We start from the raw sequence: 24,483 nt of genomic DNA, 5'->3' as shown, positions 1-24,483 counted from the left end.
GGCAATGTGAGTAAGTAATACTATGAACTAATAAAGTTAATAATGACATTACTAGTAGAATTACAACTGCTGCCACAAATGGTGGTGGTGGTAACAGTAGTAATGACAACAATAATAGTGACAGGTATAAAAAGGATTTATAAATATACAAGATAGTTTTCAGATATAGTGAGTCCCGTGGAAAGGAAATTTAAGAAGTCTTCACCAGCTAGGAATTCTGGGAAAAAAGGAAGATCTGGGTGGAGCATCATTATATGCTCACATTTCAGTTCAAAGAGCTATTTAAAAGCAGCCAAACGTGGATACTTCAGGACATTTGTAGAGTACACACATATGTGACTTTCTGTTAATGGATGTAATCTACATGAACATATTCCTCTTGTTTATCTTCATGATTGTTGGATGTGTGTAGCACATTATGTGATAAATCAAGAGTATGCGTATGCTGCTAGTCCACCCAGTTGTCAGTTACACCTGTTGTATCCTGAAAAGATGTAGTCTTCTCAATTTACGCAACTTGTGGACATACTTGGTTCGAGCCACATCTCTGAAAGAAGTATCAGATGTATGTCCATGTCTTGAAATACGTGACACTTAATTATGATGAGGTGGCAGTGATCGAACATTTGCGAGTGCAGTGGGATGTTCAGTGCATTTGGCTACTAGGCATATGAAGGTGCTAGATAGTAGCGTCTTTAGGCTGGTGAGGTTGGGAGAACAAAGAATACCAGAGTGCATTGTGGTGGCGGAGCAAGGTTCCTTGACGTGAAAGTGGGAGATATCTCCAGGAGGAGGGAGGTTTTGCGGCCAAGGCCAGCAGGCTTTGCACTGGTCAGTGAATGGTCAGCTGAAGACAGGAGGAGAAAGTTCCTGAACAGAGCTAGAACAGTCTCTGCACAACAATACTGAAAGCAAGGTAAATGGAATGAAAGCAGTCTGTCTTACTATTGATGCTAATGATGAGTAACCACAGTAATATGATGATAAATTATTAAAGTAGAAATAAGACTGTAATTTATCATCTGAATCAGAGTCTTGTGAACATATTGAAGTAATAGTGAATTAATTAATAGTATTGGTCTTGGAGGTATGAGAATTGAGCAGAAAATTTGTACTAAAAGTAAACATAGACAAACAGAGAATAATAAGAGGGGAAACTGTTTTAAGTATAATATTAGTAAAATAAATTGTTTCTTTGCAAAATAGACATGAAAGTAAACACACAAAATTAGAGGCAACAAGAGTTGAAATTTTTTTTAGCTTCAAACGTCCTGTCTGCATTGCAGACTGATCATTCCTATTTTCGGTCTTCACCATCATCCTGCCATCATTTGTCCACAAGTTTTGCAGCTGAAATCTTGAGATCACACTGTTCAAAATCTTCAGTCTTTGAAAAGTGTGATCCTCCCTTATTGTCAAACATAACTTCAGGAGTTTCTTGCTCAAAAGCTTGTCAACTGATGTGGAGTTGTCATAACAAAAAATCTATTTTAGTCAATGCGAAAGTACTGCTGGAGTAACTCTTTACAGTAGAAAATACTGTGATTCATGGTCAAGCAAAAATGACTGACTGAGAAAATTCTCAGGAAAATATTTGGGCCAGTTTTCTGTGAACGAATTTGGATAAAGAGGCCCTTTAGAGAGATCTATAGATAGACAGAAACAATAACGGACACCTATAGATAAAAAGGGATAAAATTCTGTGGACACATCACAGGATGACTGACGACAGGCTCACAAGGCAAATCTTCGAGGTAGCAAGCACTAGCAAAAACAGTTCAAAATGGATCATAGGTACAGAAGAAGTTGGACTCTCACAAGATGACAATAAATCGAAGAAGAGTCCAGAAAGACCATGAAACATACTTAAACAGCGACACATGGAAAACAGAAATGGATATAAATATTCGGAAGACCACCGATGACATACACTGTGTGATCAAAAGTATCCAGGCACCTGGCTGAAAATGGCTTGAAAGTTCGTGGCGCCCTCCACCCGTAATGCTGGAATTGAATATGGCATTGGTCCACCCTTATCCTTGGTGACAGCTTCCACTCTTACAGACATATGTTCAATCAGGTGCTGGAATGTTTCTTGGGGAATGGCAACCCATTCTCAACAGGTGTTGGCACTGAGGAGAGGAATCGATGTCGGTCGGTGATGCCTGGCATTAAGTCAGCATTCCAAAACATCCCAAAACTATTCTAAAGAATTCACGTCATGTCTCTATGCATGCCAGTCCATTACAGGTTTGTTATGGTCGTGTAGCCACTCTGCCACAGGCCATGCATTATGAACAGGTGTGTCCGATCGTGTTGAAAGCTGCAATTGCCATCCCCAAATTGCTCTTAAACAGTGGGAAGCAAGAAGGTGCTTAAAACATCAATGTAGGCCTGTGCTGTGATAGCGCCATGTAAAACAGGGGCTGCAAGCCCCCTCCATGAAAAACATTATGACACCATAACACCAGAACCACCTCCGAATTTTACTGTTGGCACTACACACACTGGCAGATGATGTTCACCAGGTATTTGCCACACACACACACACACACACACACACACACACACACACACACACACACACACACACACACACACACACACACACCCATCAGGTCACCACATTGTGTACCTTGATTCTTCACTTCACACAACGATTTTATACTGTTCAATCGTCCAATGTTTTCGCTCCTTACATCAAGCGAGGCGTCATTTGGAATTTACCTGCGTCATGTGTGGCTTATGAGCAGCTGCTCGACGGTGAAGTATAGGTTTTCTCACCTCCCACCTAACAGTCGTAATACCTGCAGTGAATAATCATGAAGTCTGGAATTCCTGTGTGATGGTCTGTATAGATGTCTGCCTGTTATACATTACGAACCTCTTCAAGTGTCAGCAGTTTCTGTCAGTCAACAAACGAGGTTGCCCTGTATGCTTCTGTGCTGTATGTGTCCCTTCACGTTTCCACTTCACTATCACATCAGAAACAGTGGACCTAGGTACGTTTAGGAGTGTGGAAATCTGGCAAAGAGACATACAACACAAGTCACACTCAATCACTTGACCACATTCGAAGTGTCCGTGTGTTCTGAGGATGCCCCATTCTGCTCTCTCATGATCTCTAATGACTACTGAGTTCGCTGATATGCAGTACCTGGCAGTAGGTAGCAGCACAATGCACCTAACAGGAAAAACCTGTGTTTTTGGGGGTGTTTGGATACTTTTGATCACATTGTGTATGTAAAGAAATTGAGAAGGATATAGGAGTAACAAGAAAATTTTAAATTTAGACACTATCTCTTATAAGTTAATGTATGGGATGACGATGACGATGATGATGATGACGATGCAATCTGGAAACATCGCCCATAATTATCAGTGTGAGGAAATTAGAGGTATCCGACTGTCAGTACCCTTATCTTTGTTATTACTCATTTTCAGTGCAGTTGTTATTTTTGAGAAAAATTACCTGATTTAGTTACCTTAATTCAACTTGCTTTCAGAGATGACTCAGTCTTTACTGTTAATGTGAAATAGTTTGTTTAATCTGACATGTTTCGCATTAGGTGATCATCTCTGGGTTTGATGACTGAATCTTTTGATTATCCTTGATCTTAATGGTCTTCTGCTAGACTCGAGTAACACTTATTTTAGTGCTATTGTAGTTGTCCACATGCTCATTGATTCTTCATATGTATTCATTGTATGTATGAAAGCCTATTCATTCATTTGAAGAGCACACTGTCCTCACGTTAACCATGTTGTTTATTTCCTATTTATGATAATACACGAATCTTTGCCATTTATATGCCTATAAAATAACAGCACTTCATGTAATAATTCCTATCACTTTCATGTCATGCTGTACTCCTTAATTTCCTCTGTGGATGAAACTGATGTGATATGGCATAATATTCAGTGCAACAGTTGTGAAGAAAATACATTCAATACCAGTTCAGATAGAACTTTTTTCTGTTCTTTTCTTTACCTGTTTCATCAATAAAAATTTGACGATTTTTTACATTTTTCTCTGGTACTTCACCTTACTGTATGTGCATGGCAGGTGAATGATGTTTCACACTTTTAATTTTGAAGTATCAAGTTGGAAATTTGTTTTCAAATAAATCAGTGTCTTTATAATTATTTACAAAGCTAAAAGCAAAGTGCTGAAATGAAGTGTTAATTTTTACTTATAATTTTCCTCAATAACTGCTGCAGTTATGTTGTGTCTCTTTGATAATAATATTTCCAACTATTGTTTGGAACAATCAGATGTTAGTGGGTGTTAATACAATTTTATTTATTTACTGTTTCATCAATTTTAAATCGCCAATAATTCTTTGTATTGTTTCAGGTGGCAGCCTCAATAAGAAATGCATCTGATAGTTTAAGGTACGTTTTTTATTATTCACTGCAGAATTTTTTGAGCAGTATAAATTTTTAGTTACTCAAAGTGAAAGAAAAATAATAACCCCTATGGACCAAAATACCAGAAGTTATTTTTCAAAAGTTCTGTTTTTGGAGTTCTATTTTTCTGTATATTAACCATTTGCTGTATATACACACAGTATATACAGACTACAGCAATATTATGCATATTATCAGAGAAAACGCTACTATATCAACTGTTCTATTATTGCAGAAGATTAAAAAGGAGCTTTACGATATTACAATGTACATCAGTCCAACTTATAACATTGGTTTGCAGTAACAACATAAACAACAAAAATGAAAACTAAAGCCCTTACATTAGATACTGTACTGTATCCTGAAAAATTATACACTCAAATAATGTTCTAAATCTAGTATACTATGTTGTCACAGAGAGGAACAAAAATTCCAGAAAAATTGCACTTGCAGATAATTTTCTAATGGCAAACATTCAACACATTGTGCTGCCACAGAAAGAAACAAAAATGCTTGCTAACTAGATGGCCAGCTGTAAGAACGTCTGTAAAACTAATGATCTGTTCAGATGTTGCAGCAAAACTTTCTAAAGTGTCCAAGGCATTTAACACTTCATGGTGGGTAGGCAAAATGGTCTTGTCCTCCTCACATTCGTATGATGTATTTTACACCTCAGACAGAAATGTTTGTACACCAGATTCAGGATTTTAAATGTCTTGCAAAATTTTCCATTGTCAGGTGACGTGATATTGTTGTCACCATCTAACTTGCCAACATAATGTCTCCAGGAATTGCTAAAACAGTTCTGTAAGTTTTATAAGTAAACTGATGGAACTGATTCCCAGCTTGTATTGCATCCAATGCTTCCATCTCGTTTTCAGCAATAAGGATAGCACAAATGGCTTGTGATACAATGTCTTCATAGCAACAATAATGCCTTGATCCAAAGGCAGAAGGGAACTTAACATATTTGGCAGTAAAAAGTGAACATTTAAATTAGTTAATATTAAAACAAAAAAGCCATTTATCATTAACTGTCAATCCAAGCTTTCCAATAATGAGAGTAGATGCAAGGTAAAGCATTAATTTCATGTTCTTAAAACATATCAGTTTCTCAGACTTACTGGTCACACAAGATTGTTGTTCATCTATGTTGTATGAATTACAGACAAGTACAAAAGTTAAAAACAATGTTTACAGCTGGCCTCCACCATGCCACATGTCATCTTTTATTTTGTGGGTTTGACTTGGTAGAAGTTGTAAAGAAATCCTAGTTTTGCCTCCATTGCTGGCGTAATATATAGCAAACTTTTCTCTCACTAGGTCCAATTCATGCAATCAATAATTGCCCCTTCTTCATCAACTTTATTCATTTCATTTCCAATCACTTAGCAGGAAATTAGGCTTCTATTTTGGAACTTACACAGTCAATAAGCAAAACACCTGATGTCTGTTTTGAATGTCTAAATTTTTTCTGCAGTCTCATTTGTTGTTGATTGAATTATAGTTCCACTTAAAGATACATTGGAAGTGCACATATAGCTTGAACCATTTAAAAGTAAATGTTCAGCATCTTCATGCATAACACTGTGAAATCACTTTGATTTGCACCTGGAACCCAGTGCAGCAGAATTAAGAACTTTTCATTTACATAGTGTGGATAATCTAAATTTGCTGAGTCTAAGCTTCCTGCCTGTTGTGCTGTTTTTCAATACACCATGTTCTGCTTCCTGACGAATATTCAGTTTCTATTGCTGATCTAAGCTTTGTCATTCCTATGGCATGACAACCCTTTCACTGCTTGGAACTCAATGTTACTAATAGTGGCCCTGTTTAAAGAACATAAAAGCACATTTCAACATGGAATTGCACTTGTTGATGGAATCTAGTTTTCCACACCGTTGGTGTCACAATTGTTTTCCTTGTTGATGGCGATTGTTGAGCAATGATATGCATAAAAGTCAGCTAGAGAAACATTAGGAAAAGGGAAAAACGTTGACAATTCAGGTTTAATGAAAAATGTAATGATGCAACAGACCAAAAAAAGTTAGTAATTCATGCTGACTGAAATTTGTTAACGATTAAAACATTGTATAATATCAAGAACATCACTGCCAGTACAGATATTTTGCTGGTGTTAACCAAGTGTTCACCTTGAGTGAGTTTATTATTATTGATAAGTAAAAATATTACAGAGAAGTAAGGATATTAACACATTCTATACACCAGCTAGTTTGTGTATTGGTTCCTTAATAAAAACAGTGTACTTCTTTTATGAAAAAGAATCAAACTAAAGTGCAGGTGAAGTGTCAGCAGCTGTATAGTGCTAACTATTCTAATTGAATATGACATGGAAGTCACAGAAATTCAATGTGATTGGTACAAGCTAATGTCCTACCATGTAGAATGAGTAAGAGGAAAGGGTGAGTGGTTATATACCCAAAAACTGGAGTCAAGTTTCAGCCCCTTCAGATTAATGAATGTTGGGGTGAACAGCTCTTTGAATACTGTGTCAGCAATGTGGATTGGGAAACATAAGCTTGTTGTATTGACAGTTTACAGGCCACCATCATGATCTTAAATTTCAGCAGCTGCTGTAGTCAGCTTTAGTAAGGCCATGAAGACTTAACTGGTGAGTCATCTTTTGTGACTTGAGAAGCTACAACAAAGGATGCCTAGAATTACCAATGTCTGAATTTGGGAAATCTCACACAGTACAATTCCCCAAAAGGGCTTAATGCACACATTGCAAACTTGGCTGATTTGGGAGCAAAACTGACAGTGATTTATCTGGCAATGACAGTAAAATGAATACTGATCAGTTGTGCTTCGATCATAGAAGGAAAGTTTTGTCACCACAGAACTAGAGTGAAATTACAGGACAAATGTTATCAATTGTGTTAATAATTTTCCTAATATTCTTATTCTCTAAAAAAACCATGATACAGAATGGAAGTAAGAGCAAGGGAAGAATAACTCCTTGGACTTAAGTATCTTGTGCAAGGTAGACAGAGCTCTAACTACTTCAGAAGACAACAAACTGTGCATAGTGAAATATTCTGCTGTTCTGTCTGTAATGCACTATCAGATCTTCCTTTGTGTTCAGTAAAGCTCTTTTTTCCTGGCACAAGATGTCCTCATCCCAAATTGTGGCTGTGCTTTTTTGGTGTTTGAACTGTAATAGCCACTTGACCTGTTGTATAGGAAGGCTGGACTCATGAGGTTGCAAAATCATTTTTTGGAAATGATTCAATTCTGCATTTACTGTGTATATCCATGGTAAACATTTACCATTTTTCACCTAGTAAATGCTCACAGATGAGTGTGACCACTATGTCTAGATCTATATCTGTTCCTTGCAAAGCAATGTGAAGTAAAAGATTAATATCCCTGGTTAGACCTATTTGATATGCATCACACACCCCTTTGGCAATGTTCTGAGGTGAGTCACACAGTTGTTTTGAAAGCATTGGATTTCTGTGGTATCCCAGCAATGGACTGACTGCTGTACCTACAACTGAACCAGTGTGATGATATCATTGGTATCTTCACATATTGCTACCTTCAAGAATTTATGAGTGTAGTAATAGGGCACTATGTTTCTCCTTTTTGTGAAATTCACTGTTTTTAATCCTAATGGTTGAAGGCTTGCTCCACTTCAAAATTTTATCTAGGTACAAGCTTATATATTCTTTTAAGTTCTTCATAATTGACAGAGCTAGTAATTATACGTGCCTGTACAATTATAGATAGTTTTGCCTTTTTATCTGTGTTGCCTATGGAACTGAGTCAACAGTGTTCTTGTTGTTGTGGTCTTCAGTCCTGAGACTGGTTTGATGCAGCTCTCCATGCTACTCTATCCTGTGCAAGCTTCATCATGTCCCAGTACCTACTGCAACCTACATCCTTCTGAATCTGCTTAGTGTATTCATCTCTTGGTCTCCCTCTACGATTTTTACCCTCCACAGTGCCCTCCAATGCTAAATTTGTGATCCCTTGATGCCCGAAAACATGTCCTACCAACCGATCCCGTCTTCTGGTCAAGTTGTGCCACAAAGTTCTCTTCTCCCCAATCCTATTCAATACCTCCTCATTAGTTACGTGATCTATCCACCTTATCTTCAGCATTCTTCTGTAGCACCACATTTCGAAAGCTTCTATTCTCTTCTTGTCCAAACTAGTTATCGTCCATGTTCCACTTCCATACATGCCTACACTCCATACAAATACTTTCAGAAACGACTTCATGACACTTAAATCTATACTCGATGTTAACAAATTTCTCTTCTTGAGAAACGCTTTCCTTGCCATTGCCAGTTTACATTTTATATCCTCTCTACTTCGACCATCCTCAGTTATTTTACTCCCTAAATAGCAAAACTCCTTTACTACTTTAAGTGTCTCATTTCCTAATCTAATTCCCTCAGCATCACCTGACTTAATTTGACTACATTCCATTATCATCGTTTTGCTTTTGTTGATGTTCATCTTATATCCTCCTTTCAAGACACTGTCCATTCCGTTCAACTGCTCTTCCAAGTCCTTTGCTGTCTCTGACAGAATCACAATGTCATTGGCGAACCTCAAAGTTTTTACTTCTTGTCCATAAATTTTAATACCTACTCCGAATTTTTCTTTTGTTTCCTTTACTGCTTGCTCAATATACAGATTGAATAACATCGGGGAGAGGCTACAACCCTGTCTCACTCCTTTCCCAACCACTGCTTCCCTTTCATGCCCCTCGACTCTTATAACTGCCATCTTGTTTCTGTACAAATTGTAAATCGCCTTTCGCTCCCTGTATTTTACGCCTGCCACCTTCAGAATTTGAAAGAGAGTATTCCAGTTAACGTTATCAAAAGCTTTCTCTAAGTCTACAAACGCTAGCAACGTAGGTTTGCCTTTTCTTAATCTTTCTTCTAAGATAAGTCATAAGGTCAGTATTGCCTTACGTGTTCCAACATTTCTACGGAATTCAAACTGATCTTCCCCGAGGTGGGCTTCTACCAGGTTTTCCATTCGTCTGTAAGGAATTCGCATTAGTATTTTGCAGCTGTGACTTATTAAACCGATATTTCGGTAATTTTCACATCTGTCAACACGTGCTTTCTTTGGGATTGGAATTATATATTCTTCTTGAAGTCTGAGGGTATTTCGCCTGTCTCATACATCGTGCTCACCAGATGGCCTTGGGAGAACCAGTCATGACAAAAGTCTACCATCAGTAGTTCTAATGGAATGTTGTCTACTCCCGGGGCCTTGTTTCGACTCAGGTCTTTCAGTGCTCTGTCAAACTCTTCACGCAGAATCATATCTCCCATTTCATCTTCATCTACATCCTCTTCCATTACCATAACAGTGTCCTCAAGAACATGGCCCCTGTATAGACCACTATACACTACTTCCACCTTTCTACTTTCCCTTCTTTGCTTAGAACTGGTTCCCATCTGAGCTCTTGATATTCATGCAACTGGTTCTCTTTTCTCCAAAGGTCTCTTTAATTTTCCTGTAGGCAGTATCTATCTTACCCCTAGTGAGACAAGCCTCTACATCCTTACATTTGTCCTCTAGCCATCCCTGCTTAGCCATTTTGCATTTCCTGTCGATATCATTTTTTAGACGTTTGTATTCCTTTTTGCCTGCTTCAGTTACTGCATTTTTATTTTTTCTCCTTTCATCAATTAATTTCAATATTTCTTCTGTTACCCAAGGATTTCTATTAGCCCTCGTCTTTTTACCTACTTGATCCTCTGCTGCCTTCACTACTTCATCCCTTAGAGCTACCCATTCTTCTTCTACTGTATTTCTTTCCCCCATGCGTGTCAATTGTTCCCTTATGCTCTCCCTGAAACTCTCTACAACCTCTGGTTCTTTCAGTTTATCCAGGTCCCATCTTTTTAAATTCCCACCTTTTTGCAGTTTCTTCAGTTTCAATCTGCAGTTCATAACCAAGAGATTGTGGTCAGAATCCACATCTGCCCCTGGAAATGTCTTACAATTTAAAACCTGGTTCCTAAATCTCTGTCTTACCATTATATAATCTATCTGATACCTTTTAGTATCTCCAGGATTCTTCCAGGTATACAAGCTTCTTTTATGATTCTTGAACCAAGTGTTAGCTATGATTAAGTTATGCTCTGTGCAAAATTCTACAAGGCGGCTTCCTCTTTCAATCCTTCCCCTCAATCCATATTCACCTACTATGTTTCCTTCTCTCCCTTTTCCTACTGACGAATTCCAGTCACCCATGACTATTAAATTTTCGTCTCCCTTCACTACCTGAATAATTTCTTTTATCTTGTCATACATTGCATCTATTTCTTCATTATCTGCAGAGCTAGTTGGCATATAAACTTGTACTTGGCATGGGCTTTGTGTCTTTCTTGGCCACAATAATGCGTTCACTATGCTGTTTGTGGTAGCTAACCAGCACTCCTATTTTTTTATTCATTATTAAACCTGCTCCTGCATTACCCCTACTTGATTTTGTATTTATAACCCTGTAATCACCTGACCAAAAGTCTTGTTCCTCCTGCCAGCGAACTTCACTAATTCCCACTATAACTTTAACCTATCCACTGCCCTTTTTAAATTTTCTAACCTACCTGCCCGATTAAGGGATCGGACATTCCACGCTCCGATCCGTAGGACGCCAGTTTTCTTTCTCCTGATAACGACGTCCTCCTGAGTAGTCCCCGCCCGGAGATGCGAATGGGGGACTATTTTACCTCTGGAATATTTTACCCAAGAGGACGACATCATCATTTAATCATACAGTAAAGCAGCTTGTCCTCGGGAAAAATTACGGCTGTAGTCTCCCCTTGCTTTCAGCCGTCTGCAGTACCAGCACAGTAAGGCCGTTTTGGAGTCAACAGTACTGTTCATAATAGTTTACCTACTTTTCTGTATTATTATTTATAATTACTTCTACTCATGCATTACTCCTATTTCATTTTGTGTTGATAACTCTGCACCCACCTAACCAGAAATGTTGTTCTTCCTCCCATGCACCACACTAATTCCCACCATATCGAACTTCAACTTATCCATTTCTGATTTCATGTTCTCTGACTCACCTAATCAATCAAGGGACTTAACATTCCACACTCTCACTTATAGTGATATTGTTTCTTTCCCCTGATGATATCCACCAGAGTAGCCCCCTCCCAGAGATCTTATTGGGAGGCTATATTGCTACTAGAATATTTTACCCAATTGGATGTCATTATCATTAAACTATACAGCAGAGCACCATGTCCTCAGGAATTGCAAAATAATTTCCCTAGCATATGGTATGGTTGTGGCTGGTACCTGTACTACTAGAAAGACCGGCCATCCATCTTCATTAACCTCATGTTAGCGTGTGGACTCTCCGTAGATATCCTTCCATTGCAGTTTTATATACTGTATGTCTCCCAGTTTCATTAAGGCAGGCATGTCACTTCACTTTGGCAAGATAAATGTTTAATATGGTAAGTGGGTGCCACACAACTGAAACATGTGAAATAACTTAGCTATTACCAAAACGTCACAAAATTAGGAAATCATGACATTGTGCCGTGGAGATGCTGATAGACTTTTTAATTGTACACTAAATATCATATATTCTCACAACACTATAGTAAGTTTTTGTTTATCATAAGTTATTTTTCAGGCGTTACACAGCAATTAAGAAGGGCTGGTAGAAATGAGGCAACACATTCTTGAGGAAAATTATGAATAACTAAAATGGTAAGATGCAGTTAAGAGATACAATATTAAACTGAAGTTCATAAGGGTTAACAGCATGTGTTACTGCTCACGTAATCAATCTTGACATGATGCCATAAGTCCCAAATATCACAAGCTTTGTTGTGGGATTTCATTGTGTCATTTAAAGGACAAGAACTCTATGAGAAATATCAGAAAGCTGTATATGAATCAGGAACATATGTGTTGCAACAATTCTACCAGCTTGAACCATGACTGTCCAGCAAAAGACTAGGATATTTGCTGTGTCATTCACTTTCGTTATGAGAAGGTTGTTCCAATGGGACATCTTGGTATATTCAGTGTTGGAAGTTTCACTAGCAATGTCTTCAAGAACACATTTGATGATGGCTTGAGGGTTGTGGCAACTGATGGGGGGTGTTACTTGATGTTCTACTCTATCCCAAAAGAACTAGATAGAAAATACTTGAAACCTACACCACCACCATACTCACTGGAGAAAAAACATATAAGATAATAGCTGTCCAAATAATGAGACTTGGCACTTTCAGAGCATCAGGTACAAATACCCTATATCCCATGAATCACATGTGATGCAAATATTGATGGTTTTGTGATGGAACCATAAAGTTCCACAGTGAAAACCTTCAAATTGTCATCTCCCTAATGCCTTGTAGTAATAACACCAAAAGCTTATCATTGGTTTAATTACTATTATACTGCAATGGAAAATTCATGTTTTGATAGCACATGTTGAGTAAATGAAACTTTTTATCTGTAGAAGATCACTGTATTTCATGCGAGTCACTTTGTAAATGTTTCAATACTCCCATGCTGTCAGGGCACAGTATCTGACTGGTTTCCAGTGGGGGTAAGGACAGCTGGATGGGCAACCTGTATTATTTGCTGTGTGTGAGGGATAAGTGAGGACTGAGATCAGACACTAGCTGTATGAATTCTTAGGGCAGTTACTCAATGATAACAATAGATTTTGTTTTGATTTGCCAAGATCCTCTTTGCAAGAAGCATTGCTAATATTGCCCTAAAATTTTGCCAGCCATTTCATTTGTAGGAGATATTAATGTCAGTAATTTGCAGGTGTAATACCAGCATCTCCTGGTGCGTTGTGAGATGAGCTATGTCTTCTGATTACAAGTGCTAGAATTTACTTCAGCACAGTTATTTATTTTCTCACAACTAATCTCTAATCCTGCTTCATTATAATTGTAACCTACACACATAGGTATGTCAAAAGGTCACTGAGGTGGGTACCACATGGAGCAAACAGAGGATTGTTTTACCATCTGGAGATATTCAAAATTGCTTACATCTTGCCAGACTATGGTTATTGCAAGGTAGATTCACCACACTGTTGGTGCACTTGTCCTGTTGTGGAAGTGAGTGTCAACCCACAGTATTCACCTCGCGCAAAGCGTGGTGATAGTTCCAATGTTGTTCATCTACAGTGAATATTTAGCCCAGAACAGCTGTCAACGTCATTTCTTTTGTCTGCTGGCTCAACAAAAGTATGAGTAATGATGAGGAGGATTTACTATTGTTGTGATAGCCCATGAAACTGCTGTATCAGTCAGGAACAAATCTAAAAACCTGAGGGGAGAAAAGGAGATAGCTCAGACAGGGTGGATGTAATGCCACAAGAAACCTAGATATGACTTTTTATTTTCAAGTAGTGCCACATAACAGCTGAACTAGAAGGAAAATTTCCGCTTTATGTGAGAAAGCAATCTTGCCTGTTCTACTGAACCCAGGCGAAAATGATACATTGCACAATAATTACTGTAAGGTGTAAGCCAAATGACAAGAAAAATTCGATCAGCATGTGGCATACTTCGTCTGTAGCATCCAAGAAACTGCGCACCCACATCCAGTGTACATTTGAAGGATATTGCTCCACCCTGAGAATGTGAATGGCTGGAATACACTGCCTTTCCCTTATCTGATATGTGGGAAATATGTGTAATTGTGGCTGTGTCCTCCTTGTATATGTTTACATAGGAGTGTTCGGGAAAGTCAGTGCCTGCCATCTATGCTATCTGTAAGCTTTGAAAGTGGGAGGTGTTTTCAGCCACGTTGATTATGGGCACACCAGGCATCTACTCTTATAATCCGGCAGATGTGGAAGCGACTGTATAAGAAATATACCTACATAGGGCATACCCAAAAGGGTATTCAACATACAGTACTGTAGTCAGTGGGATACAATATTCTACATTAACTTAGTGTCTGATGATTTTAGACAGCCTTTTGTAGCCTTGAATTTAAACTTATGTCATAACCTTACCACAACTATATGAGGTGCAATATATCCAAGAAAACAAAGATTAACAATCTGCAGCACAACTGAGATCATGATTATTTTGTTCAGAGCTTTTAAGGCTAACCTCTATGAGCGAACTCAAGACAGAAATATTTCTTAAAATGTTTCTCTGCATAGCCATCTACGGCAGCAAAATTTCAGTTTTTGATGTAATCAAACTGTAATGTTTCGCTGTCATTGGTTACTTGAAACCACATATCCATCAAAAGACAAAACAGTCAAAAGCAGCAATCAGGATAGAATAATAGCATGCAAGTATGTGCATGCTCCTACACACCCACAGCCATATCCACACTCCAATGACCTCATTGGGAAGCTCAAAGATGTCCAGTTCTATTGTGATGGAATGGGGTAGCTGCAGGTGGAATGATTATACCCAGATATCACACGGGTAGACCATGCGCCTACTGCCATCACTTGCTCGCAGGAGACTATGGTAGGATGGACTGTACATGATTTGTGCTGATGTCACCATTGATAGGGGTGTGTGATTCAGTTGAGGATGTATTGAAACTCCAGGGGACCAGGAGTTGTGAAGATACTATCGAATGGGAGGCTGTAACTGCATTGGCATCCTGCCTGACAGACAATATGTCAATTAGAAAGGGCTAAACATAAGCTGTGCTGCTAACAACGCACTCTAAATTCGGAATAATTTGTGTGTGTCATTCACATTTGTTCATCAGTCTGGAAATTTATGTATGTGTTCCTGTACAGGTGTTGTCCACCTGGTTGATGGCCATACTACCTAGCCAATAATAAATGTGATGTTTGTGGTAGTTGGGGATTCATTTGGAATCAAATAAAATGCCATGCTTAATTGCTTTGTGAAATAAATTTATCATGAGTGCTTTTAAGAATTTATACTCTAAGCTCAAAGTGTTCTCCAAAACAAAGAAAGATCCACTTGGAGAGAGTGATTTATTTTTATTTTAAAATCATTAATTTCTCTTTTCTTTTCCTTTATTTTTGGGAGGAAACTGTTACGTCAAGAACTGGGGGATATTATATCTAATAAAAGTAATAATTTGATCTAAAAGATTGTTGAACAGTATTTTAAAAATATTACAAGACTTTTTTAAACAACAGTACCTACTAAAAAATTAGGAAACCCAGTCAGCACTGAATGAGACTGGTCGTTATTGAATTTCCTGTGATCATTTGCCTTATAAAAATTATATTGCTCTGGCAGAATGTCATGATAATTTTAAATCACTTACATGTACTGAATAAGTTATCTGTGACACCCATACATTTTTTCTTTCGGTTTATAGTCCCTGATTCTGTGGATGGTGAAATACTGCTTTTTGTATCATGTAAATCAACATTTCACACCTCTTTTCTCCTTCCTCAGTTTCATTCAAAGTGCTGGTGACAGCTGTAACGTTTCGTATCAAGAAGCATTACATCAAGGACTAGTCGATGACGATCAGAAGATAGATACAGAGATGTCAACAGATTTCAGTATGTCTCATAACTATACCAAGTTACGGACTTCACATGAAGACAGCTTATGTGGCACTAGATTAAGTTGTAGCATCAGGGAAAAGGAATTCCATAAGTTTAACTGTAGTTTCTGCCTACAGAGCTTCCCTTCAAAATACAGACTCATAATGCATATCTTCATCCACATGGATGGTGTGCAGGCACCTGCATATGTGTGTAAGTCATGTGGTGAGGTATTGCCCACTGATGACAGCTTGAAAGAACATTTGAGAATGAGTGAGGGTGACCAAGTATTATCAGCTGCCAACAGTGAGAAACTTGAATGCAGTGATTACCATGAAAACATCATCTCCTTACAAAGTGTACGAGAAGAAATCGTGGAACAGACTGAGAAGCAATCTTCATCCAAGGAAACCATGAAAACTTTAAGGAAATCCTTTAGTGACACAAGCAATACACATACTGTGACACAAGTTGCAGAGCAACTCAGATGTGATGACTATGGAATTTTGTGTACAAGTGATCATGTTAATGTCCACACTGTGCTAAGTGCAAAGAGACGTCACAAATGTGATGTTTGTGGCAAATTGTTTAATCGTTCAAATAGTCTCAAGGTACACGAATTAATACACACGGGAAAGAGACCCCACGAATGCCATGTTTGTGGAAAATCGTTTACTCAGTCGAGCCATCTCAAAAGACATGAATTAATACATACAGGAAAGAGACCCCATGCATGCGGTGTTTGTGGAAAATCGTTTATTCTTTCGGGCAGTCTGAAGGCTCACGAATTAATACACACGGGAAAGAGACCCCACGAATGCCGTGTTTGTGGAAAATCGTTTACTCAGTCGAGCAATCTCAAAAGACATGAATTAATACATAAAGGAAAGAGACCCCATGAATGTGGTGTTTCTGGAAAATCGTTTACTCAGTCGGGCCATCTCAAGACCCAAAACGTAATACACACAGGAAAGAGACCCCACGAGTGCGATGTTTGTGGAAAATCTTTTACTAAGTCGAGACATCTCAAGAGCCACGGATTAATACACACTGGTAAGAGATCCTACAAATGTACTGTTTGTGGAAAATCGTTTATTCGTTCGGGCAATCTCAAGGTACACGAATTAATACACACAGGAACGAGACCCCATGAATGCGGTGTTTGTGGAAAATCGTTCACTCTGTCGGGCCATCTCAAGACCCACTCGTTAATACACATAGGAAAGAGACCCCATGAATGCGGTGTTTGTGGAAAATCGTTCACTCTGTCGGGCCATCTCAAGACCCACATGTTAATACACACAGGAAAGAGACCCCACGAATGCGAAGTTTGTGGAAAATCATTTACTCAGTCGGGCCATCTCAAGAGGCATTTGTTGACACATATTGGAAAGAGACCCTACAAATATAGTGTTGCGTAAATCGTTTCCTCAGTGGGGCAGTCTCAAGAAACACGAATTAATACACACTGAACAGGGGCACACAGTCAATGTTGGTGGCAAATCGTTTTCAGAACTGGGTCATCTGAAAATACACGCAGGAATGAACCCCTACAAATATGATACTTGCGGCAAATATTTTTCTTACTCTGGTAATCTCAAGGAAATCATTAGTACACACCGGTAAACGACCACACAAATGTAGTATTTTTGGCAAATTGTATAAAAACTCGAGTAACCTCAAGAAACAGCTATCACTACACACTGAAAAGAAGGCTACACAGATGTGATATTTGCTGGGAATCTTTTAATCCAGTCTATCATCTTTAGAAGCATGCAATAATACACATTACGTAGAGACCACTCAAAGTATTGTTGAGGTCTGTAGACTTAAACATGTTCAAAGGAGACCACAAGTGCGTTATGAATATTGTTCGCATGTGCTACAGAAAGGTCACAAAAAATACGACAAATCCGTTTTCACAGCTTCATGTTCAAAGAAGTTGCATACTAAATACAATATATGAAGCACACATTGCAATTTTTTGTTGTAAATGCTCCATGCTATAACGATCTGTCTACCAGAAATTGGTGCATTGAGAGATATCTGTTACTTGTTTGAGTAGAAGTCCTATGCAGTAATCACGACTCCATATTCTTCAAGAGAATTTACCAGTATGGTGCTAATTATTTGAAAGAAACTGCCATTTCAATATTCATGAAGCTGTAGGCAGTACCCAGGCGACAGCATAAATGTGTTTATTACACGTCCATCACTCAGGCTATTTTTCTCAACGATGGAGAAAGATACAAAAATATCATGATTATGCAAACATGTTACTGAGGTATGCCTTCTTAATAGGAATGCTGTTTGTGTGATCAAAATTTGCACACATGTGAACTATCTGTGCTACTTCTACATTAGGAAATAACTGATGGTGGCAAGTATGCAGAGATCAGGCAAAAATTGTAATCATCTGCCTAGTAGCACTTTCAGACTGCAATACAACAGTGCTTCTGTATGGTATGGACTCATTAGTACTCCGTTAGTTTTCCACTAGTAAATTGGACTATATGTCTACACACACCTCACACAGTTCCCATTTACTGCAGGCTATCAGTTTGTTGCTGTGTAGTTGGTGTGCAATAGCATCCCAAATTCGTTTCATAATGATTTAATGAGGTGGGAAAGACAACAGTGTGAGCTATCATGATGCTCAAACCATTACAGTGTGATTCTGACCTTGTGATTGTGACCAGGGAATACATCAACCATTAAGTGACACAGAGGTTGCAATTATGTTCGTGTTCTCCACATCTGTCATGGTGCTTCCAATTATGACCAGCTGTTTCTTGGCGTCTCATATGAATATCCACCATAGCATGACATTGCCCCCAACTTTCTGCACCTGTTGTGTTGTGCATGTGTTGAACAACTGTTCATCTGGGTGATGGCACATCAGGGCACAACCAGTGACCTGGTCCACAAGAAATGTCACTTATCCCAACACGTGACACATCTTTATTGGTATGCAGTCCAATCTCAATTATCCCATTTGTATTACTATAGTAACTGACAATGTTGTTAGATCAACATGGGAATACAAAGCTGTTATATAACTTGGGGCCTCATGTTCAACAGTGTCTGCTGAATAGCTTGAAACTCATGTGCCTGCTCAAGCATTTTCTCCTGTCTCCACAGATTGCCATCAATCCCATTTTACAGAGCAGCTAGGTTCTGATCTCCTTGTTCTAGGTAATGCATGGTAATCCTACAACCTTTTGTCAACTTGTGGATATACCATCTTTCAAAGATGTTCCATAGAGGCTAATGATAGAAGCATCTGAGCAGCCAACCAGATTCACTGTTTTTTAGCTGCACTTACCCAGGCACCAGGCAAAACCATCTGCTCTTTGGCAAAGTTATTTATGCCAGTTTTTTACACATACTGTAACTAGAATGATCACCCATTCATTGCTGGTTATATAGTTTCGTTACTACTTGACATAACAAAAATGCCACTGGGTAGCACACACTCCTCCTAGGGAAGTGGGTATAATGATTTGGATCAACAGTGTATCTTGACACAAAAGGATCTTTTGGTAAATTATGTAGTAATTCAAATTTTCATGTTTCATTAAATTTTATGCCAATATACTATTGTCAGTTTAAGTGCCATATTTCTTGTGAAAAATATTTGTATTAAAAATCCCTGTACATAATTCTGATTAAATGATGATTAATTCTATGCATCAAATCTTTTAATTATTTGTCTGTTTTTAAATATCATGTAACTACTGTACAAACATCAGTGGGAAAACTGTCATGATGTAGTGTCAGATAATAATTCCAATTGTTTGTATAAACATGAGGACAGTTATAAGAGCTCAGTGTGATTACTAGAATATGAATTTAATCCAAATGCATAATTTTTATTGTAATAAGTTAATTTATTAAATTTGCTTTCTTTCTAATTGCTTTATTTTAACCTGATTTTTTTCGTTGTCTTTTATCTGCTTTAAACATAATTTCATAGTGTGTATTTTCCATAATTTCTCTGACTAAATGTGAGGTTTTCAGAAATCTTTACTAATGCTTTGTCTTATATTTCATAGTGTTTGTTTTTGGTCAGTGTTTTCGATTTCTCACCAATTTCTTATTGGTGTAAGGTAGTTCGTTTATTAAGTTTTGTCATACTTTCCAAAACTTGAGACTATTTTTATTAAGTGATAGGCATATCTGAAGTTTGCAACACTTTCAGCTGTGTGTCTTTTTACTGTAATGAGAATGTATCTCTCATGATGGTTCTTGCAACATAATTGTGTGCTGCTATCTAGGCTACAATACTGCAGTGGCTTTTAAATATTTAGGGAATGCTGATCTATTCATCGTTTGTCGGCTCCCATCCTCATACACACTTCATTAGAAATTTTGGTTGTGACTTGGAAGGAAATTGCATGGATTTTAAATTGTTTCATTCTCATTATAGTAATGTTGTTACACTATTGACTCCAGCTACTTATTTGCATATTTCTACTTCAGTTCCTGTTGGTACTGTGCTTTTTGTGGTTGGTCTATTTTAATCAAAACAAAAATATTTTGTTCTCTCAGTAATGCTTGCTGAGACAAAAATCATTACTATTATTATTCAGGTAAGAACAGAGCCTTGAATTCACAAACTTACAATACTATACTCACATGAAGCTTAAATTCTGGCTTGTAACTCTTCTATTTTAATGGACTCATCACTGAAAATACGCTTGTGATGATTCTAAAGATTCTGAAAAAAATTAAGTAACCCACAGTGATATATTAAAATAAGAGTTCAAGTGACAGAAGCAATGGGAAATATTGACAATAGTACTGCTGAAATATATGTGGCAAATTCCAAAAAGGCTGTAATGAATGTCTTCACATTATCACCACTGCACTTCAAGCTAATATGCGTGGCATTTTATAACCAAAAAGTTCTTAGGAACATCATGTAGACACTATAATTGTTGCCTTGCACTCCTGTCCAAAATGGATCTTTTTGAAACATGTATTGTTAGACATCTGTCGAAAGACTAATGTTAGTGTTATCTTGAGTCCAAACTGAATCATAAATCAAGAAACTATGATTTTAAATATTGTTGTTAACAGAATTGGAGTATTTTTTGTTTGAAATTACTTGAGTGAATGAAGTTTGTTGGAAGATGATACAGGTTTCATATAAAGCTAGAAAAGCTGCTTTTCACTAAAATATAAAATTGTGAAAATAGTTTGCAGATTCATGCTACTTATTTGGATTCTGTATTACGTATTCCTGCTATTAAAATTTTTTATGGTTTATGTTTAATGTGGCTACGTTTACTAAAGGTAAGTTAAATAGTGTGCCACATAGGACTGCAGGTGTAGCTCACTCATACATTTATACCCATAAATTTGTACACGTTGGAGCTAGGCAGTTGCACATCGACATAGTTTCATATCTTTGGTTACAGTGCATGGCACAAGAGATAGATCTATGCAATTCATACATTGTCTCATAAAGAACAGATTGAGATGCACCAGTATCCCCCTGTGGATGTCCCATTAGCTAAGTCTATTTGATTATACTCAGGTTAGTTGATTTTCAACAAATGTTACCGTAAAGCATGCTAGGGGACATTTTTTAAGCATTTGCATTACTACAAATAATTATGATCTCTCCAGAGTTAGTGCCTCATCTAATAATGGGGTACACGAAAGGAGCCTGCCTGAAGATTGCAATGTTTGATGATAAATACAGAGATACGAATTGCAATCATGTGTACCCTGGGAAATGTCACAATAACCCGGCAGCCGATCCTTTCACACCAGAAGTATTAGAGACATCTAATCAACAGTCGTTTTTGGGCCAGTGTTGACTATAATATCCATGAATATTGAAGGAATACCTTCCTGCAAGCAACAACTCTTGCAAGACATGTGCCACACCAAGTACTGTGATACCTTGTGTTGAAGAAATATATAGATACCCAGCAGAGATGTCCTTCTGTTCCTGGAATGAAACTGGTTGCTGAAACACATTATGTACAGTATGGAAGCGCCATCCTTATAAGACCTGACCTTGAAGTCTGTAGTATTCGTCGGTCAGATAAGAATAATGAAATTATTACTGTTAAGTAACTGTAGAGTCACATCAGCATATAAACCTCCAGCAACAGATTTTTCCTTCACCCCACCTGAAAATTTTATTACAGGGAAATATTCTATTGTGATACCTGATATCAACAGTCACAGCCTTGCTTGGGGGTACAGTCAAGAGGATCAAAATGGTGAGGCTGTCCTCATGTGGGCTGAAACTTTCCATCTCTCACTCCTTCATGACAGCAAACTACCTCATTCCTTCTACAGTGGACACTGGTTATAATCCGTATCTGCTTTTCGTTAGTGAAAGTATTTTTAATACCTGCACTAAATACGTCTCTAAGCCCATACCGAATACACAACGTCGACCTATTATGTGTCAAGTTCTCCCATAAGTAAGACCTCATGAAATCCCTTTCAGACGAAGGTACAACTTCAAAACGGCTGATTGGCAGAAATTTTCAAAATTATTAGATGAGAAAATTTAACTATAGGTCCTGTGATAGATCAATATGAGAATTTTGTTAACATCGTTAATGCCTCCTCCTGAGATGCAGAATGAACTATATCAAGGGTATAACCCCTGAAACGACCTCTCTTCTTCAAGAGTACTACAGGGAGTTGGAAGAAGATCCTTTCAGTGAAGCCACATCAAGCCTTGCACAGAATGTCCTCTCTTTAATATCTGAGGCTAAGAAAGAAGAATGGATACAATTAATGACAGACTGTGACGTGAGTAAAAGAAGACAAAAGGCCAGGAGGCTATTACATCGTCTGAGTAAGAACACTCAGGTCAACACGTATGTTAATATTAAACCAGACCAAATTGCTTACCGACTCCTGATTCATGACAGATCAACTAAACCCACAAATATAGAGAGGAAACAATTATTCAGGCAAACAGATCAAGAGAATAGTGTCTTATCTCCATCTTTCTTTCGTGAAGAATTGAATTCAGTCCTGAATAAATGTAAATTAGATGTTAGAGCTGAACAAATCAAGAATTTTGGTTCCGCTAAAATGCTTTGGTTACTGCAATTTATGGGAAACTGTATTTGAGAGAGCAAGATCGCTAAAGTAGGCGAAAAATCAAGAGTAACTGCCATACCGAAACATGGAAAGGATAGGAAAGATCCCAAAAATTATAGACCACTCTCTTTACTCTGTCACCTCTACAAAATACTGGAGAGACTTATTCTTCAGAGAGTGATTAGAAAGGTGGAGCATCTTCTAATACCACATCAAGCAGCTTCAGAGAAGGGAAGAGCCACACATCTTAAATATTAAACTTAACACAACATATCGAAGATGGGTATGAGAAATGGCTCATTACAGGTGCTGTGTTCATCCATCTATCCACAGCCTACGATATGATCAACCATCGGGTCCTTCTAAATAAAGGTTATGGCATAACTAAAGGCTTCACATGCATGTGCAATATTAGAAACCTTCTCCAGAATTACAGATTTATTTATTTATTGTGGGATTTCAGGGTAAGAAAAGTAGGTGGAGAAATCAGAAAAATGGGCTGCCACAAGGCAGTGTGCTTGCACTGCTATTATTCAACATCTATACCAACGATCAACCTATCCCTGAAGGAACCTTAAGCTTTATTTATGCTGATGACTGCACTATCACCACTCAGGCTTACTGTTCTCAGTCTGTAGAAGATATGCTATCAAAATATCTGGAAAAATTCACTGTTTACTGTTATGGGAATTACTTGAAACCTAATCCTGCCAAGACTCAGATCTGCACTTTCCACCTGAAGAATAAACGGGCAAATAGATCGTTAAATATATCCTGGGGAGATACCGTACTCGAGCATAATCCTACTCGCAAAAATCCTAGAGTAATACTGGATTGCACGCTAACATATAAAATGCGTTGACTAAACACCAAACAGAAAGTGGCATCCAGAGATAATAACAGTGCGAAAATTGACAGGTACATCATGGGGTGCTAAACCATGCACCGTGTTGTTCCACTGCTGAATATGCATGGTACAGGTCCAATCATGCCAGGAACGTAGATGAGGCTCTAAATCAGCCTTGCAAGATTATCATGGGTTGCTTAAGATCTATTCCTGTGGACAAACTCCATTGCCTCACTGGCATAGCTCCTCCTGAAATGAGATGTTAGGTAGCTGCGAAATATGAGAAAAGTAAGGCCACAACGAAGGAAGCCCAACCACTACATGAGGCTGAAATCAAGAAAGAGCTTCTTGACAACTATTGAGGCTCTCATTGAGAATCCACATATGGCAAGGAACTTGCGATGGCGGGAGAAATGTCGGTATGTGGGAGAATGGATCGCTCCAAACAAAGAACTCCCTCATAGATATTCAGAGAAGTGGTCAATATGGGGTCTCTCAGTAGATTATGATCAAACACAACGTTCAAGACCAGTCTGCAGACTTGGGGTTTCTCTGTAGACTCAGTTCTTTGCCAGTGTGGCGTTGAGCAGACTAACAGCCATTTCCCCTCAGTGTTCCTCATCACCAACCACCTGCACCATGCAAGACC

General features: G+C 38.1%; 1 protein-coding gene across 5 annotated transcripts in view; it reads left to right on the top strand.

Moving 5' to 3' along the window:
• Positions 1 to 24,483, top strand: part of LOC124720389 (zinc finger protein ZFP2-like) — a 201,001-nt gene that overhangs the window by 111,312 nt on the left and 65,206 nt on the right. For 4 of the 5 annotated variants that reach the window (XM_047245726.1, XM_047245725.1, XM_047245723.1 and 1 more), the window contains 2 exons: positions 4,358 to 4,395; positions 15,813 to 19,575. In XM_047245726.1, coding sequence (XP_047101682.1) covers positions 4,358 to 4,395; positions 15,813 to 17,328 — 1,554 coding nt within the window. In that variant the 3' untranslated portion in view covers positions 17,329 to 19,575. Of the gene's footprint in view, positions 1 to 4,357; positions 4,396 to 15,812; positions 19,576 to 24,483 lie in introns of those variants that run through there. The other variant, XM_047245727.1, reaches the window with a different exon arrangement.

This window comes from Schistocerca piceifrons, chromosome 11 (assembly GCF_021461385.2).
Source record: "Schistocerca piceifrons isolate TAMUIC-IGC-003096 chromosome 11, iqSchPice1.1, whole genome shotgun sequence".
In the NCBI taxonomy this organism is placed as follows: domain Eukaryota; kingdom Metazoa; phylum Arthropoda; class Insecta; order Orthoptera; family Acrididae; genus Schistocerca; species Schistocerca piceifrons.
The sequence above is the reverse complement of the archived record's forward strand: the minus strand, read 5'-3'. Positions and strand labels throughout refer to the sequence as shown.